The sequence below is a fragment of the Nyctereutes procyonoides genome, unplaced genomic scaffold (genome assembly GCF_905146905.1).
Source record: "Nyctereutes procyonoides isolate TBG_1078 unplaced genomic scaffold, NYPRO_anot_genome, whole genome shotgun sequence".
NCBI lineage: Eukaryota > Metazoa > Chordata > Mammalia > Carnivora > Canidae > Nyctereutes > Nyctereutes procyonoides.
Window position 1 is genome coordinate 14663476 of NW_026575051.1, and position 20614 is coordinate 14684089.

Consider the following 20614-nt stretch of genomic DNA (forward strand, 5'->3'; position numbering starts at 1 on the left):
TTGCCTTACAGAAGCCTCCATGTCACCAAGCCAGTGACTGTCCAAAGGAGGTTTACAAAGAGAAAACTGGAAGAATTTCAGCCTACTCATTTGGAATGGAGGAAAGAAAAGAACTCAGAATGAGATATAAACAATTGGACTATAACCTTTTCTTTTAGTGCTGCTTCCAGAAACTCACCCCAGGAGATTCTTATCCAGTGAGACGAGGTCTTAGAATTGGGATCAAGAAATACCCAGGCAGTTCCTCTAATCTGCAGTTCCTATATTTTATAGGAACTATATATTATATTATATTATATTATATTATATTATATTATATTATATTATATTATACTATAATTATAGTTCCTATAATCAACTAGACCAGGGCTTCTCAAACCTGGGGTAATTCTGCTCCCCAAGGGACATGTGGAAAGGTCTGGGGACATTTTTGGCTGTCAAAGCTTGGTGGGGGTTGGAGGGTACTACCAGCATCTAGTAGATAGAGAGGCCAGGGATGCTAGTGAACATTCTACAATGCACAAGGCAGCCTTCACACAAAGAATTATCAGTTCAAAATTTCAAGCGATAAAGGGAAGAAACTCTGAACCAGATCAGGCCATGGGTCTATGCCTCCCATATTATGTCTATTCCTGAAAATAAAATCTCTGACAATATGTTGTTGCAACACATTATTTATTAATGATAAGATTTCTGTGTAGATCAGAATATAAATCCTCACACCTTGTTTGTGCCAAGCAATAATTAGTATTAGGAATAACTATGCCAAAGAAAATTTTAGAAGTTACCATAAATGGCATGAACTTTCCTTCTGTCTACATCAATTGTATAGGATTCCCTACAGAATTATTTTTTAAAATCACTTCTTTAAGTGTAACAAAGTTAAATCTTCTTTATAATGATGTTTCTCTTCCACAGAAATGCCACTTCTCATTCATCTATTTTGTTATGATGTTTCCTGTACTATTTTCTTCAGAAAAATATGCTTAGATTAAATGAAGACTCTTCTAAGCAAAACTCTTAGAGTATTTAATGAATATGAAAAAAAATCATATTCCGATTTTCTCATTTACCTTCTCTTTCTAATGTAAATGTTAATCCCTTCTAAAGTAATTGGGCCCACTTAAATTGCCAATCGCAATTAACACATACTCGAAATTTGCTACAAGTAAGGATGAAACACCAGCAAAGAAAAATATCTTGTATTCAGTAGACTTTTGTTTCCTGAAATTAAAATTTGAAATGACTGTAATTACTCACAAAGAAGGCTTGGTTGACCAATCCAGTTTTCTCTGGAAACTGATGAAAAGATAGACCAAATGGGAAGAACATCATGAAGGCAAAACTCACTTGTCTTTTCAAGAAACTTCTAAGGACATTGTTCAGACTGTACCATAAAGTCCAACACCCATCAGGCTTCTCCTTGAAGTATATAAATGGAATAGCCAAATGACTACAGCTAGTCTTTTTAACTTTACATTCAACATTAAAGAAAATGAAGCTTTCTAGTAGGTATTAGAAGAATGAAAATTTAGGACTGGCAATTTACTGGTGCAAATAGAGTCATGTGTGGCTGTTCAAGATACTGTATATAGTAGAGATAGCAAATGAGCTTTCCTCTGGGCTGATTCTTGTGAAAAAACTAGTACTTGTTTAGAATCCAAAAAGAATATTTCAAATACCAAATACCATCTCATTCATCCTTGATCTTGATTTAGAAGTTCTTCTGGGGGCAGAGGGAATAGACTATGCAGGCTGGCCACTGCACTGCTCCTTGATGAGTTATGCAACAACCAGAAGACAAGGAAAGCAAAAATGTCCTATATCTTTTGCCAAATGCAAAAGATCAGACTGGTGGGCAGAAATTATTATTACTAGCCAACATTTGCAGTTTCTGTGATCAAGGCATCATGGATTGTATCACTTACATCTTCACAACAACCCTCTGAGGTAAATACTATTACTTGATCTTTTACAGGTGAAGACACAGAAGCTTGAAAGGTTCAATAAATTGCCCATGGTCACACAAGTGACAAGCAGTAGAACGGGGTTGTAGACCAGGCTAATGGGTGCTAGAGCTCCTCTCTCTCAATCACTGTGCCACACCATTTCTCTAGAGACAAGATGACCCATTCGGGAAGGGTTTTGAGGTCTGAGATAATAAAAGGAGAACTGATCTTGTCAGTGGCTCAAAACAAAGCTGTCTTCCCAGCAAGCCCATCACACCAACACTGCTACTTTAAGTCACACATAGACACAGATCACATGACAGCCCTTCTGTCACCTCCAGACACAAAAGGTATACTATACTATGATATTAAACAACTGGCTCATTTTATTCCAAGAAGTTGCTTTAAAGCTTTATTCCAAGAAGTTGCTTTAAAGCTTCAGTTAGGATAGCATTTGGCTATGTTCACAAGCCATTAGTACTCCTCTGGGCTTAAAAGTGCCACATAAAATAAATTGATCATATTTGGGCATATGCACTGAATAGGCAATGGGAAAACCAGCCTCTATATTGACCTACAGAGTTCCATTTCTAAGCTTGCTCAGTACTTTTTATTGCACTGTCTTCAAGGTCTAATATGGTTTACAATTTACATGCTTAGTTTAACAGGCTACAATAACATTTATTTTGGCTGCTTTTAGTTGATCCTGCATTGATGCCAGCAGTAGCACCCTCTACCCTGCTCCTAATGTGAGGAATCTAGAGTTGCTTCATCCATATTTTATGACAAGCATGGAAATATGTCTTGAAATGTTTAAAACTGGGTAAAGTAACTGATTAAGGAATTCGCAGACCAATTAGGCATTGAATAAAGACAATAAGGAGGCAGCCCTTAAGGAAGTTAAGGCTTTTAATTTTGTTGTTCATGGTGTTGTATACAATATGTAGGTTCGACGAAGGGCTGGACAAATTCAAGTGACAGCTCCTGGCAAAGTCATCATATTGACTACCAGAAAACCTAAAAACGCAGAATGTTTGGGAGGTAAAGTTCTAAAGAGTGTGCCCTGAATCTGGCAATTAAGAAAGCATTCCATTCCAACTGTGGAGTGGTGACAGGATCTTTATTGAGGTGACTTTCTGCAGAGTCCAGACACAAGAGCTATTCTTAGAACAACCAAAAAAAGCATGGAGCTGCCTAAAAATAATGATGACTCAACACCTAGAGGCTTCAATGATGTAATGTTGTCAAAGAACACCCTCCCTCCTCACAGGTTGCAGTTTTTAAAATAAGCCAAGCTCACAGCTCACCTTCTGAGGAAAGCAAAAATTTCACACACAGGAGAAAATGAGGACACATGGGTCACATATAGAATGTTCCATCCATGCATCGCGTTTCATGGTGGCCTGGTTCACTCATTGAGGAAGCCCCTGCCAGAGTCAGAGTCCGTCCTTTCTCTCCGCCACCCACACACATCAGTTGTCCTTTCAAAACAGGGCTGTGAGACAGGACAACAATGTGATTACACAAGAGGCATGCTGAAAAATCTGTCCTCAGGTCACCGCAGCCAGCACACGGCATCACAAAGGATGGGTCCATTTGGAGACTGCTGTATAGGGACAAGGTAGAGGCTCCAAACAAAAACACAAAAACATATCCCAGAGGCTCCTCCCTTGCCCTCTTAGGTGTGCCCATCACCTGTGTTCCTATATATGTTGTATCCACCTCCATCTCTCACTTCATCTGACTTGTACTATCATTATCAGACGCCAGCACTAAGTTTCATGAGGACTTGCACCTCATTTATTTTTGGACTCTGAGTGCCAAGAGCAATGTTTGGGACATAGCAGATTTTCAATAATTGTTTAAAATTTGATGGCTGGATTGAGTAGACTGATTAATGATGTAGGAAAGATGTTAGGGTTCAAAGCTGATGGCCAAGAAAGAATTCTTGAGATGTCTTTGGTGCAAAAAGGTGGTTTTATTAAAGCACAGGGACAGGGCCTGTGGGCAGACAGAGCTGCACCGGGGTCATGAGGAGTGGCCTATTCAATACTTTCAAGTTAGGAGGGGGTTAGGCAGAGTGTAAGCCTCCCAGATATTTTGGAAACAAGGTTTCCAGGATGGTGGGGGTGCTAGCTATTTTTAGGAAATATTTATTTATTATTGCTTAGTAAGTCATTATTATTGTTTTGTAAGCCCTCAGTCATGAGACCCTTCAGATGTATATCGGTGGGTCATATGCTTGGGGGATGACTGCCAACATGCATCTTGGGGGTGGAGTGTTTAGAGACAAAGGAAGTTTCCAACGGAATTTTTATATGTTAAAGTAGACTTACAGGATCCTGGGGGCCAGTCAGGCTAAGACTGCCTTTTGCCCTTAGCAAAGTATTAACATCTAGGCAACTGAGTTCCTGGAAGAATAATGCTCTACCTATTTCAAGGACTTGTCGATGGGCTATATATAGTAAAGAAATATAATAATTTTTCTTCTGCCTTTATTTCTCATATCAATTAATGTAGTGCTCTCTCCTTGCCAATATATTTATGATTCACTGCCCTTCCCTGGGTATGTAGATTGTATATCTTAGGATATAATATCTCCTAGGGGTATGTTCACTAAAAGCAGAATTCCTAATCAGAAAATAATCTTCAAGTCCAACAGACTATAGAGCACTGTAGGAGATACTTGGGAACAGAATGTTCCTCACACTACAGAGCCAGTGATTTGTTCTTAAGGCTTGCTCTGTTCAGCAAGAAACAAAGCAAGAGACAGGAGTTTGAATGTCAAGGCTGGGTGCATTACAAATAGATAAAAAAAAATCTGCATCCTATTTAATATACCAGGTCTTAAATGGACAACTGTTTCTTTTTCAAAAAGGTGACCTTGTTTAAGCAATGCTTCCATTGTGTATTTCTGGAATTCCCCAAAGTCAGGTCCCAGTCTCCAAAACCATTCCTATTATTTTGTAGCTATTTTTCATTATGATGTTTTGTGTATGTTGTTTTTAAATAAAAATTATTTTATTAGGGTTGGTTGTCCCCCTGAATAACCATACATGGCTCTAAGTTTGTTTCCACAACTTCAAATCTACCCTAAATATGAAGGCTCTGGATCACTCAAAATATTGCAAAGAATATGCTATCAGTGATGCCCAAAGAAGACTCTTTTTGAAAGAGACCATAGTTGCTTAGATACATAAACTCAGAGAAGTTTCTTTAGGGGAAAGACAACCCTACTGGAACTGAGCAACAGGAAGCAGGGCAAGGGCAGGGCTAGGAAATCAAATGTGCACTTACCTTCCCACCCCTCTCTCTAAATCATGATCACCCAACTCCCACGTTTAGAACAGGACTATGGGTAAGAAGCAGATTTAACGAAAGCTACTTATTGGTGCCAAATTGCTCACATTGAAGACTCATTCCTCTGAAAATTTTGAAAGAAGTTATTTGAAGAGCTAAACTCTTTTCTTCTTCTATGCTCCTTGCAAAGCCTTGAACTTCATCCACATAGTAAAGAATTTAAAATACACTTCTGGTCCAAGTTTTACAACTGGAGAGAATGTAGTACCAATGAGGAATATAATCTATTTGAAGGAAAAAATACAATTCTCAAGGACCAGGCATTGAAACCACAGCACCTTCCCATGAAATAATTTGGCTCTAGGCCTTCAGGATTCAAAACTAGACTTATACATTAGAAGCACAAACTTAAATACACATATCCTCAAATAGTTTATATGTGTTCATTTCTTCACCCATTAGGTATCAGAATAACAATCAGATTTAAGGGTCACGCTGAAAGTAGAAAGTATAGTTACATGACCAGGTACTTCTCTCATGTGCCATGGAAGCTCACATGTGCCATGGAAGATGTCAACTGCAATTGCAAAGTTACATTTTTTCCTTGAAGGTATATTAAAACCATTCTTCCAAACAATATGAATGATAGCAAAAAAATGTGTATATATTATTCTAAAAATATATAATCTACTAATTTAGGTGATTTTTTTTCTATTCATAGTGAAATTTAAAACATCTGCAAAATATACCCTTAGTGATTCTTAGCCAACCTCCTTTATATTTAAAGACAATTGTTAAAATTCCCATAAAGATATGAGCAAAGTTTGATTATATAATTCAGAAATGTTCTTGTATTATACCTATACATAATTAGGTTACTACAAAAGAAACAAGATATTAAGACCACTAAGAATAAATACAGTGGCCATGATAGAGTATTAACTTTTCTTTTTTTTAAAAAAGATTTTATTTATTTATTCATGAGAGACAGAGAGAGAGAGAGGCAGAAATACGGCAGAGGGAGAAGAGGCTCCATGCAGGGAGCCTGATGTGGGACTCAATCCCAGGTCTCCAGGATCAGACCCCAGGCCGAAGGCGGCACTAAACCACTGAGCCACCTGGGCTGCCCGAGTATTAATTTTTCATTTGAGCTTCCTGGAAGCTAAGAAAAACAACATGTAAGTTATATAATCTTCCTAGTGAGAAAAATACTAGTTCTCCAAAACTTTACTTAGTTTTCTTGGTACTATGTTCTACGAGAAACCTAACACATGAACCTTATTTGGAGAACCCTGAAGAAAACGCATCCTAGAACAAACACAGAAACAGTTTTCATGTGGCAAAGACACATTCAACCTTCTGGAAACCCAAGGCTATCATATAAAATCACGACTTCATTAGAATGCTACAATGAATGGCTAAATCCAGCCTTTCTTTCTACTTGCACAGCACATGTGCCATCTCAGTACATGTTTTTAGAAGGGCTCTTTCCTTCCTTGAACCAGAGACCTAGACACAGGCTGGGTAGTGGGGAGGGGGAGGAAAAGAGAATGAGGAAGGGAACCCATGTTTACCATGAAGACCTAGTGTTGTACCACCTCCTCTACCATTTCACCTCATTTAATCCCATAACAAACCTATGAAGAAGGTATGGTTAAGCCCATTTTATAAAAGAGAATGGAGATCCAGAGAAGTTAAGTTAGCTAAGATCGTATAACCAGTATGCCATAGAAGAAGGATCTGGACGCAAGTGCTTCTAGATACAAAGCCCTCCCATAGAGCCTTTCTGCTTCTAAGTGGCAATGTTATATCCAGGACTGTGGGGGACATTACAGGATGCAGAAGAATCATGAACTTGCTCTATTGCCCTCAAGATACTTGCAATCATCCAGCTGGAATTTAAGACCAGACCATCATATAAAGCAGCGTATTCTATGTATAACTAATGCACTAAGTAACCTGGCATTAGTAATAGCTACAAATATAGGAGGAAAGTGTAGGCTTTGAGCAAAGTATGAGACATGATATTTCAACATGTTTGATGAAAAATTTTATCCATGTCATGTAGCTGATTAATGGGTCTCTACCTCAAAACACAGATGGAGATTATGGTGTTTATATTTAAAACAATGGTTACGCTGTCTAATAAAATTTTCCTACCAAAACATATTACCAAAATTATCACCAGAAACTAATCAAACTTAAAAAAATAAACTACCCAGATTCTGTTTCTATATATCCATTCTTCTCAAAAGGTAGGAGAATATAGTTGAACAATGTATGCAAAATTATAAATGAGTAGATAATCAAAAAATGAGAAGGTAATAGTGAAGTATAAGCAGCACACTAATAACTCCACACTCATACAGCAAATATCACATGATATTAATGGAACTGGCACTCAGCTCATCTATATCACACTGATCTCATCCCTGCAGTGAAATGTCAGACCTGCTGTGAAGGATACCTTGGTGGTGTTTTAAAGTTCATGTCCAAACTGTCTGACTTTCTCTGGTTATCTCAGAACAGGTCCAGGATTTCAGCCTAAGAACAGAATCAAAGAAGTCCAGAAAAGCAGGGTGAAGCCAATGCCATTTTCAGTTGGTGGCAGCAAGGAAAAATAATAATAAAGCTCCTTCCCCCACTCTTCCCCAGGGCTCCATCTCTGAAACTGCCTCTTAAAAAAGGAGGTTCTTAGGTGACACAACTTAATAGTTATCCTTAAATTTATATATCCTTTTAAATTTGAAATAACTGAAAATTATCCATTACGACTGGGGCCACGGTGATGGTTGTGTCTTTTGTGCACTTTTCAGGGCCTCCTGCCTGGGAGGAAAGCAGAGGATGAAATCCAGCTTCTCCTCTACCTGCCAAGCTACCCACAACTGCTCAGGGCTTCAACCACCCCTTCACCTCAGGGCAAAGGGCATCATTTCTTCAAATTCACCATCATGGCCCAGGCAGCATGTCCTAAGACTGCTTCTACCCATGGGAGCACCTTCTCATAATTCGGAGTCACTGTACAGGCTAGCAGCAGCTCTGATGGAAACGATATGAAATTGTTTCCAAGTACCTGCATGTTTCAAAGAAGGGAAAAAAAGCTCCCCATCCCTCTTTAATATTATCCCAGACTAATTGGAATATGGCAGCCGTTTGTCCCCAGGTGCCATCAAGAATATATGCTCATCTGCTCTTTGGCACAGAAACCAAAGACTCTCAACTCTGTATGCATCGGGCTTAATTCTTTTCACTGCCTCAATTATTTTCAGGTAGTTAAGTGGGGCATTTAGAGTGGCTTGTCAGACGCTCGAGCCCCAGGGTGTCACTCAGTGCCGTGGAGAAGCAAGACACTAAATATGCCTCTGGAATATTTCAGGCACTTTAAGAAAGGTTAAGGTTCCAGGGAATGTCCTACAGCAGCTTTCAAATCTGCTCCACGCTGGGCCTCTCATCTGTCAGGTGCCCCCAAGTGATTAGCAGTGACTAATTATGGTTCCCAGTCATCATCCAGAGAAAAGACAAAACGAGAATAAGTTACTGAATACAATGATACCCACTGTCTTTTTGACAATTTAAACCTTCCTTAAAGCAACAAATCTATTTGTAAATGTCCTTCCACCTAGCAAGGATGAATAGCACAAGAAATACAGTGAAACTCGTAAGTATTTCTGGAATATGTGGTATCTAATTTAACTTGTTAACTGCTTTAGTATTTAAAACAAATGCTCAGTTAGCATTTTTCTACCCTCAGGTCACCAGGGTCGACTTCATTTTTTATTTTTTCAACTTATCTTCAGTGACACTTAAGTTAAAATAAATCTTTTTGTTTATCCTTTGCCACACATTTACAACGGGAGTGATTTGGACTCAACGCATTTATGTTTAGCTTGAGTCTTGCTATTGAATTACCTGAATTCTCTATCTTACATTCTTTTACTTGAATGTGCATGCTGGTGGATGGCCAACATTATTTCCAGAACCTATTTTTCCATCATAGAGTTTACAGATGGTGAGGCATGGTGGGTAATGAACTAGAATTCAATGTCCAGAGGACTTGTACTTACTGTATCAACCTAGGTAGACTAAGTTGCACTCTTAAGAACAACTCCCCAATCCCAGTGGTTTAAAGCAACAAAGGCTTTTTTTTTCTTGTCATGTTACATGTTCCTCATGGGCTGGCCAGGACTTTGCTTTGTTTTCTCACTCTCCCAACCCCACAACCCAAACTGCCTGAGCAGACGTTCCCTGGCACAGTGCCAGTTGCCCCAGCAGGGAGAGAACATTCTTCAGGGTCAAACATTGGTAACCAAGTGCTTGACCTGGAAGTAACAGATCACTTCTGCTTACACAATGGGCAGAACTAGCCAGAGGGTTCCAGAGACTACAACTCTGATATATGCCCAGGAGGCAGAGAAGCAGAAAGACACCACCCTTATAGGGTTGCTATGACAATTAAGGGCTTTAATGTTTATAAAGCATTTGGAAGAGCACCTGGCACCTTGTTACTATATAAGTATTTGCCACTATTATTGTTAATTATTATTATTAAGCTGAATAAATTCATAATTTTTGGAGGCCATTATCAAGTCAGGCTTCTCCTTATTGAATTGCATTTGGCTAAATGTTTCATGATGGTTATTTCCCTGTTCTCCTTTAGCTACTAGTGAATGCCAATATCCCATTGAGCAAACCCTCATCTATCTTCAGCACAGACACAGGGCAACCCCCAGGAGATCCCTCCAGCCTCACCTGTCTCAAGATGAGTTTTTGTAGCCCTGCTGGATCCTGAAAGGCAAACCCACGGGAGCATGCCAAAGGGAAATGAACTCTAGTAACTTTTAGGTGTTGCATGCTGTGAAGATCCCAGTTCTAAATGCGTTTCATACAAAAATATTTATGTTACAAGCTGTAGCATGCAAACAGCAATCTGCATTTATTGGTTTCAGATGCCAATTTCCTCCAGCTCCAGTTCTCTTCTGTCTTATATAAACAAATCTCAACCATCTGGACCACAACAAGCCACTCTGAAGTATGTGCTCACTCCTTGCAAAAGCATCAAATCAAAATATAATCTCACAGAATTCTGCCTAACAGAAAATTGGAGTGAACAATTTTCACAAAGCTGCTTTTAAAATGTTCTTTAGGTGTCAGAATAGGATAAACAGGATAGCAGAAATGAACTTATCAGAATATTTGTTACTTTGATAAACAAACAAGTATAACAAGAAGATCATATCCTATGGTGTTACCTACGTATATTAACAGTCCAATTTAGTGGCTTCCAAATTACTTTAGAAAGGACAAGGGCTTAGAAAAAAATTATCTCAGACAGGTGGGAAAACAGAGATTGGTGCAAGACTCATTCAGGATAGTCAGAGAGCAAAAGCTTTAATTCCTACCCAGCTAAGGAAGTTAAAATGTATGCTTTATAATAATTGTAAGAAATAATCTATAGTCCATCAATACCAAGAAACAATGGACGAGAAGTAGACTGTGCCAAAAAACAAAGGACTCTGCCCAAACAAGTTTCATATGTTGCCACTTACCCACCTGGAACTCCGAAATGAATACTAAGCATCATTTCCAATGTCCTATCTCCTTAATATAACTCCAGCAGGCTAACTGCATCTTCCCAAGGTCTTAGAAAATCACAGTGGCCAAATTTGTCCACAGGCAAGTGCAGAAGTACTAGAAATGCTTCTTGTTCCTTTTCCCTCTACCTAAAAATCTCTCTTCACCAGCTTAGCCCAGTGCCTAAAATGTCCACCCTTTCAGAATGATAATGATCAGACTTTGTGCCTTAGATTCTTGAACTTTGAACACTGTGGAAAGAATTTCCTAAGAGATAGGGATATAAAACAAGTGAGTTTTGTTAAGAAAGTGAAAAACAATGGAGGTAAAGGGAAGACTATAAAGGTTTGGAATTTAAAGAGAAAGATGTAGCAGTGAAAATAAGGAGCCCCAAGGCTCCCCAAATACATGTTTTTCTAGTATCTCGTGATGATGCCTCCTTGCTATTGTCATCTCTTTTGGTATCTGATCATCTTGCTTTGCCATCCTTAACCATGTATTAGTGTATGTAAATAAAAACTGAATCTAGATCAGAGTATATGATATCCTACAGACTCTCCACAAACAGGGGTTACAAAATCACACCAAGGTAGAAGACTTTCCATCTGACTTAATAAGTATAGTTCTGTTGACACTGACCAATTATAAAACTCACCTCCTTGGCTATAAAAAATGCGGTCTAAATAATTTGAAGCTGATTCCACTAAACTTCATCTCGTTGATTTCAATTCAATATTTTCTTGAGGTCATTTTAAAAGCAAATACTTTTGGTTAAGCTGCAATGTACCAACTTTGTATACAAATTAAATGAGAGTATTTTGTAATCCATGATTCACTCACAGATCAGAATATCAAAATAGATGTGGGAAGTCTCCCCAAGCTTCTGGCTTCCTACATAACCAATCCTGGTTCAGTAAATTAGTGCTGCTTGAGCAGCACTCCAGAATGAGATAAGCTCCTCCCTAGGTTTTACTGTTTCAATCTACCAGGAAAAATTTAGTCAGGAAAGAATCAAAAACCTGTTTTGATCTCTAAGGAAAATCTTTCTATTTGTTGATTAATTTAGATAAATAGGTGATGGAATGAGAAAATATAGAATCTTGTTTCATAGCTAATGCCAGGTAGATTTCAGAGGAGGGAATTACTGACTCTGAGTAAATTATAATCTGTGTTGTAAACTGGTTATTATCCAAGAGCAAAATTCCCAGTTTCTTTCAAAGAGATCATATGCCATTTTCTTACTTCAAACGGTCAAGGGATCACAACATTGGAGGTTCTAATCACATCTAAGGCCTTGGATTTCAAGCTCTTTTTAGTCTATCATTTCAATATTCAACTCCAAAATAATATCAATATAAAACTGTAATTCCAAATCCTCCAGGCTACCAGAATTGTTTACAAAACCAATAAAAGCCAGGTTAAAAAAAGACTTCCAGTAATTATTTTCAGGCAAAGGAGTTTGGAGTTTAAGCAATTGACAAAATCAGTCCAAGTTTGTGAAACAGCAATCATACATCCTACTCTTTTATCTACATAAAGAGACATATACTTTAGTTTAGGAAAAAAGGCCCTTCCCCCAAAAAATGTTGCCCATGTTTTATAACCTACTATAATAGTAGTTGTTTACAATTAGAAATCCACATCCACAGGGCAGTTTTGATCTAATTCAGATACTCCATTAAAAAGGTCAGAGAAATCTAAAATCAGTTTTAAAAACATCTCCAAACAGAATATTTAACTCTGATTTCCAAGAATCCTTGTATTGAATCAAGTTTGTCTTAAAAAGGGAAGCTTCTTTGCTGGAAAATACTTGTACACAGACAACTTCATTCCCCAATCATTTCAAATCAACCACTTTTACTCAAATTCTTACCACACATAATACAATTCCATCCTGTGTGATATGCTGAACAAAGCAAGACTCTGATAACCAGCCAACTTACCTTTCTAATAATGGCTGCAGGACTCAGGTCATGGCTATGTTTGGAACAATCATCAAACTGCAGGAAGGGTAGGGGTAAAAGAGAGCTTGTGCCATTTTGAGAAAGGCAAATTAAGGTTTTGACAGAATAGGAGAAAATAAATTTTTTTTTATTACATCTGCTTCCTAGCCCAAAGGATTTTTCCTGCAATCATTATTCCTAACACCACTTGCTCTGTTAGATAGGCCTATGAGTCTCCAAGGATGAGATCTGATTCAATGTCTACGACCTTGTCACAACTAGTTGATAACAGAATAGGTTTTTCTCCTCCTGCTATGCACGCCAACTACACATTTTTCAAAACTTCAAAACATCCATCATAAACAAGCCATGGAAATATTTTGGGATAATGCCACATTTCCCCATGATTCAGGAGCAGAAAAGGCTTATTACCTTGCTCTCTTCTCCTTCAAACACTGACTGGTGAACGTTGCACGCAAACAATGAGTTGGGGAGGTCGTTGAAGTCAGTGATTGCTTGAAAGGCTTCCTCTGCAAAACACCGAGTTACAGCCCAGTCTCTGTCTATGCAGCAGAGCAAGAAAAGTCCTCCATCTTCTGGGATGTGCCCCTGCTGCCCCAGGCTCCTCATTCCAATGAAGTAAGATTCTCCCCTCATTCCTGAGGATACAAAGATGGACATGTGTTAGAGTAAACAGTGATTCCTTCAAATTTGGTTCTAAAGCTGCAGTTCTGTGAGTGTGTGGGGCAGAGCAAAGTGTGATTAGAAGCAAGGACTATGGGAAGAGGGGAAGACCCAGAAAGTTCACATTACCCCTCTGATCTCTGAGTCACTATTTCCCATCTAGCTCTACCACCAGGCACCAAGTGGGTCAAAAAAACCCACTCAACCAAGATATGAATTGGAAGCTGGTGTATCTAGCCCAGCTACCCAGTATTTACTAGATGTGGAACCTGGGAAAGTTATGTAAACTCTCTGAGCCTTTGCTTCCTTATGAATATCAAACAGAGTCAGAAAAGACTTTGACAAGTCAGATGATGAATTATATAATACCACCACCATTGCCACCACTACTACTAAAGTCTATCCTTTATTGAGTTCCAGGAACTGTTCTAAATGATTGGCATGCATCAACTAACCTATTAAATCTCCACAATAGTTTATGAGACTGGTACTAATGCTATCCCCATTTTACAGATGGAAAAACTGAAGAAAAAAGCAAGGGAGTAACTTTTACTATGTCAGTGATAGTAAATAGCAGGACTAGAATTTAAACCAGGCAGTTTGGCACCCGAGTTCATGTTCCTGCGCCATAGAAATGAAGCAGATAAAACATTAGTGCAAGTCTATATTTAAGGAAGTACAATCTATTTCATCAGTACCTGAATCTTGATTGCAGTAATTCTAATAGTTAATGGTTCATCCATAATGAGGATGTGTGGGTATGCGCACACATCCCTACCTTCTGCCTGGGATGATTAAGTAATTTGTGAATCCTGGATTTTGAAAATAAGTACTATCTTGGTTAATCCACGGTATTAGATACAGATTTTCCTTTCCTCATAGTCCCCATCACAAAGCTTTCTAGTATTCGTCTTACCTATGTTCAATCATTCTATTATTTCCTCACTCCAACATTTCAAAATTCTACCCAACTGCAGCCAGTTTTATCATCTTTTGATACTGACACATTGCAGCAGATGTTATCAGTCTCCCCACATACCTCAAGGACAGTATCTACATTTTTCTTTTGTATCTACTTCCATGCCTATCATGCTCAGTAATTAGAAGCCCTGAAGGTGAAATAATTTGTCCATAGGTATCCAAGAAGACTGATGGACATGTCTACTGTGGCTGCTGGGTCGTCTTTAGGAAGTTCCATTTTCCCAGTCCCAGCACTGCAGAGTACAGGACAGATGGGTGGGTGCCACAGAATAGCACTCTGTCCTCATGACATTTGTTAGACACAAATTCTGATCTCCAGAAAAGTATGGGTTCTTGTATATATATCTCTCTCGAACTCTGAATATATGGTTCAGGTGATGAGGTTATGTTTTTCTGTTTTTATTTTTCCTAGAAACAAAGCCCAAGTGGGATCCTGATAAGCATCACTTGATGGCAATATAAATAATGCATTACATAGAAAATCTTGGGCCTGCTTGGGACAGGAGCCAAAAATTTTAAAATTTGAGGTAATAACTCTAAAAACAGATCATTGTAATTGTGGTAAATAAAAATGTTATTCCGTATAAAATATAATGAACCATTTCTGTATTTTAAAGTTCTTAAAACTCCAATTAATACGTTTTCTATATTTAAATCAACAAAGTATATATTTTAAATAAAAATATAGTACATCTTTTAAGCTTTGTTTTGTTCTATAATTAATCCAAAATATATGAATATTTGTACTTACAAAAATGTCAATGATACTTATGTGTATTTGTTTTCCTTCATATTCACATTTATACTGTTTCAAAGATGTTACTGTAATATGCATAATAACTATCATTTATTATTATTAGAATACTAAGTACATTTTTTTTATTTACTTATGATAGTCACAGAGAGAGAGAGAGAGAGGCAGAGACACAGGCAGAGGGAGAAGCAGGCTCCATGCACCGGGAGCCCGATGTGGGATTCGATCCTGGGTTTCCAGGATCGCGCCCTGGGCCAAAGACAGGCGCCAAACCACTGCGCCACCCAGGGATCCCAGTACTAAGTACTTTAATAGTAAGAATAATTACTAAGAGCATTGAAATACGATTATTTTCATCAATGGATTATAGGAAAACTTCTTAATAATAATGAAGTCATAATAATCCAGTAGCATGAAGTATAGCTACTACGTGTCAATACTGATTTTATTTTTAATCCTGTCCCTCTTATTTAAAAATTTTAAATTAATCAAAAACAGATCCCAAAATGTTCCCAAATGTTTTCCGAGAATGTTTCAATTACTCTTTTTCCGAAAGAAATAAAAATCCATTGCTGAACAAATTAATTAAATAGACAGAATATTAAGCCCTACTTAGGGCTCATTTTAATCTACTCAAATAGCCTTAACTTCTGTTCTAAGCTGTAACAATACGATTATGTTCAAGAGACTTTATTTTAAGCTCATTACTTTCAGTAAAGATTTAAAAGGTGAATGCATTTTTGGCAAACAACCTATTCTACTTATATGGAGAAATATTTTAGAAGTCAGAGCTTTGAACAAAGGAACCCTGATTTGTCATTCCAGGACCATTACTGACTCAGCTCGTACTCTGGAGAAGTCAATCGATCATTCGATGACTCAGTTTATCTTTATAAAACAAGAATAAAAACATCTCTCTGCCTCCCTTCCTCTACAGAGGAAGAAAAGGGGGGCCAAAGAAAGAGAAATGAAGAAGTAATCAAAATCAGCATTAACCACTACATAAAAGGATAAGTAGTATAAAATACTGTAAAAACACAACATTATAATAATCTTGGAGCAAGACTATTATGGTTTGGCATTACCACTAACTTTTAGTAAATGCAAATAAACAGAAAGAAAGAGAAGCTCTGAAGACCAAAAGAACCCCTAATAAAGAAATGTAAAGGTCCTATTGCCCAAAAGAACTAGTTTATCTTTTTAAATTAATCTCAAACTCTGAATTGTTGTAAAACAACTTTTAAGCAACAGTTGCCTGCATAGCATAAGAAGATTTACATGTATCATCCTTATCTCTGAATCTGAGGCTGGTCATCCAAAAGAGAAGAGCTGCCTTCAGCTCAAGGGGCACGTCTTCTGGGAGTTTCCCAACCTCTCCCATGGCCTTGAACATGGCCTCCTTCCTCTGCATGCCCTGAGCACCCTGCACAGCCTTCTCCCATGGATCATCCTACACTGTGTTCACTACTTTACTAGTCTGCATCTCAAACCCTAAGAGTTTGAGAAGAGAGACTGACCTGTCTTCACTGGTGCATCTTCAGCCTGGTTCATGTAGCAAGGCCTCAAAATGATGTTTGACTGAATCAATGAATTATAAAAGAGTCGTGTTTAAAAAAAACAGAAAAAAAAATAACAGACAAGCAAATAATTTATAGTGGCCAATTTAAAATATGTACACTAATAATATTTACTACAAATATATCCACAAATATTGAAAACAACCTGCTCACCTCAATGCTAAGGTGTGATTTATAAAACGGAATTTTATAAATGGAAGGCAGCAAGAACCTCTCAAAGCATTCCTTTAGCTAAAATGAAAAACCTGCAATGGATAATTCAAATAACATTTATGTTTTTTTTTTAATTACACATGTTCATTGAAGAAAAAACTGACAACTTCAGAAAGGTATTTTAAAAAGAAACTAAAAGCAAACCATAATCCTATTATCCAAAGAAAACTGTACTAACATTTTCATTTTAGTTTTAGTGCTTTTTCACAGGTATAATTTCTAAACAAAATTGAGATCCTGCCGTTTTGTATCCACTTCTCTCTCAAAACATTGATATAATCAAGAGCAGTTACCTGTACTATTATGTATTCTTCGAAAACACTAATTTTAATAGACACATAGAATCCCCGTGTACAGATCTGTCATAATTTATTTAACTATTCTGTTATTTGACATTTAGAAAGCATAAATTTCCATCATCATGTGCATCTGGTAAAAGAAAACCATTCTCCACTATTAAAATATAAAGAGTCCTCTAGAAGAACCTCAAAACTTCTTCACATGCAAAGAAAAGACATCTTTATGACATGCTGGAAAGGGCCTCAGGGGTACACTTGGGTTTCACTCCTTCTCTATGTTGCATGCCTTCTGGACTGTGGTTTTCACATCAGCAAAATGGAGAAAGAACATAACTTCATTCACCTTATGGTCTATTGTGAACATCAAATGAGATGAAGCACATGAATCTCTTTTGAAACCTGCAAAATAATATGTGAATTAAAGTTATTTATTACTCCTTCTAGGCTCATCAAAAGCAAGGCAACAGCAGAGGAATCTGGCACTATGGAAGTGGTTGCCATCCACTATTGTTAATTAAGCGTGTGGACATGTCCACGAAGGTTAAGCCCATATCATTAAAATGAGAAATGAATGAGATGCTGCTCCAATATTTGGTATGAATCTCGCTGGTGACTCCAGTAGGAGGGAAGGATGATGATGACACAAAGGGAACAACTGAAATAGAAAACTAACAATCCTGTCCCTCCCAAACACTACTAACAATACAATAATGGTTATAATCCTACAAAGTTAGTAGCCATGAGAATATAAATGCTTGAATTTCACTAATTTTTGTTGGGGCCAGGCGGGAAGAGAAACTCCTCAAGATGGCGGATACCCCAAATGGCTGAGGTTCCTGTCACCACCTCCACCTGGGACGCCAATGGACCAATGACCTGCTGACAGCTTGACGCAGACCCTTAGACCGCTCCTTTGGACTTACCCAACCGGACCCAATGCCCTTCAAACCCCAGAGGAGGAAGTCACCTTTGACTGACGGAATTGCAATCCTTCCTTTGCATGGGGAGGGTCACTCTGGTTGGATTGCAATCCTTCCTTTGCATATGAGCCGACCAATAGGAAACCGTTCTGCCTTACAACGTTATGTAAACCCCCAGCCACCTTGTCTTGGCGCGACTTCCCCGACTCACTCTTCCCCTCCGTGAGTCGTGGAACCTCGCCCGAGGGTGCCTGCAATAAAATCTGTTCTTGGACCCTCGCTTGCCTTGGCGGTCTCATTTCCATTTAGTTACCAAAAAACCTAACAATTTTAATGAAGGAAGAAGCTTGAAGACAGGAAGATTTTCAACTATCTCACTATTTTGCTGTAACGTGAAAATGATTTCATCAGAGATCCTCAGATAACCTCATAGCACTTATCAATTAACCATTAAAAGACCTGAAATGAAGACAGTACAGCTCCTACTATGGAGACTAGTCACCTGAAGCTTAGAGATATTTGCCCACTCTATCACTGAATTAGCAAATGAATAAATGCTTGTTGTGAGAATAAGGGAATAAATTCTCCCTCAACAACCAAGAATCATGTAGATATTGCTGGGTGTCTATACAAAGAATGAAGGTCTCCAAAACCCCTACTCTTCATTCCTTGCAAACATTTATTTGGTATAATTAAACCCTGGAGAAGGGACCTCAGAGAGACATCCGATTCTGTTGGATATCATTATTGTCACAGTGTTATCAATATGCATGAGATTTGGATTTCTGAATTCAGAATTCTAAGAAAATTCCACCTTTCTGGGAATGGGGTATATCTCATGCAAATGGGAATCCATGCATTTGCTCATAGGATTTCTGGTTTAGAAAGTCTTATATAAGTCTGGATAAAAAAGGAGGGGAAATGCATGAGAATAGCAGAGATCCATGGCAAAAAAACAAAACAAAAAGCCACAAAAACAAGATTGCAAACCTCCACGGAGATGCGCATATTTATACTAGCTTCACTAGCAAGTAAAATCATCCCATTAATAGTGCAAGGTATGTCCTATAAAAAAAGGCTAACACCACCTTGGAAGGACTAGGGTGGTAATAATCTCATCTTGAGTCCCCTCAACATGTCCCCAGTTGAGGACATGACGGCCAATTCTGAGTACCACTCACTACAGAAAAACTAGAAGTCTTTATAAGGACATTAGTTAGGCTTATCCTGGGGCCAAAAGTCGTGTCATCTGAAAAATAGGGGCATGGGAAGACATAGCCTAGGAAAGCACAGGAAAGGAGTCTTGAGTGAAGTCATAGCTGCCTTCAACTTCCAAAAGAGGAAATAGAATTTTTGTGTAAGGTGCTAAGAAGTCAAACCATGGGAAAAAATTCAACATAATAAAAGGTGCCATGAATCTTTCAACAATTTGGGTTAAAACAGTACTGTCCCGCCTCATATCTTAGTGAGTAACTTTCATCAGTGACAACCAATGAGTAAGCTCCATGGAGCAGGTGACAAACATCTGGCAGGATGTCACAGAGGGAATCCAGGGACCAGGGGGCTGGCTGGCTAGCTGGCATTTCTGTTATGGTCACTTCTCACCTGGAGAATTTTACTTTTCCATGATTAGAAGAAAATATACAAAAGAGGTAACGATTTATCTCTGGATTTAAAGATGCTCAAGAAAGGGGAATTTATAACCTTTAACAAAAGTTTTCTCCAGTGTTGAAACCTTTCATTTGGTATTCATATCTGCCTATATTTTTCATTTTCTAGATTACTCAAACTAGAAAGTAAGATTTTTTAAAAATAGTAAATAATGATCCACAAAGGAAGAAAAATGAGAAAGACTTTTAAAAAAGCAACTTATTTTGGGTTTATTTTTCCTCATACAAAAGAATGTTTAAAGATTTAACTTGTCTGCTTTTTAAATGAAGAACAGGAATCTAAAACTTTTTGCAATAAGAGCAATAAACAGAAAAAAAGTACCTCAATTCCATGTTATGGCCAGCTGAGCAGGATAAATAAGGAAATAGGATAGCTGGAAATGATTAATGAATAATTCACTTTGACTTGAAGTTCAAATTTGATTGAAAAACAAGTCAAGAGATTATGGGAGGTTTGTTGGTTTGGAGGGACTTAAAAATGACAGTGCCAAACTGACTAGTAATCATAACCACTAAGAATGCAATGTTGCATTAATAGAGAAGAAATGTCTACAGCTATTTTTTAAAGTTGAATATAAGGTTAAATGAATCCAGTTCAAAGTTTTAAAGAATAGAAAACTCACAGCTTAAAGTTTTACAGTGTTTAAAATCCCTTTGGCTCTAAAATTGATTCTTTAACGATAGCTGGAACTAAATAAGCTTATTAGGAGAAAACCTTTGCATGAACCACAATACTCATTTTATTTTATTTTA

At 37.8% G+C, this 20614-nt stretch overlaps 1 protein-coding gene across 3 annotated transcripts in view; it reads right to left on the minus strand.

The window, feature by feature from the left end:
* RCAN2 (regulator of calcineurin 2) overlaps positions 1-20614 on the minus strand; it is a 262870-nt gene that overhangs the window by 208317 nt on the left and 33939 nt on the right. The window contains exons 2-3 of one of the 3 annotated variants that reach the window (XM_055329787.1): positions 17615-17670; positions 13196-13422 (exon numbers count right to left, since the gene is read on the minus strand). In XM_055329787.1, coding sequence (XP_055185762.1) covers positions 13196-13420 — 225 coding nt within the window. In that variant the 5' untranslated portion in view covers positions 13421-13422; positions 17615-17670. Of the gene's footprint in view, positions 1-13195; positions 13423-16699; positions 16739-17614; positions 17671-20614 lie in introns of those variants that run through there. The other 2 variants (XM_055329785.1, XM_055329786.1) reach the window with 2 other exon arrangements.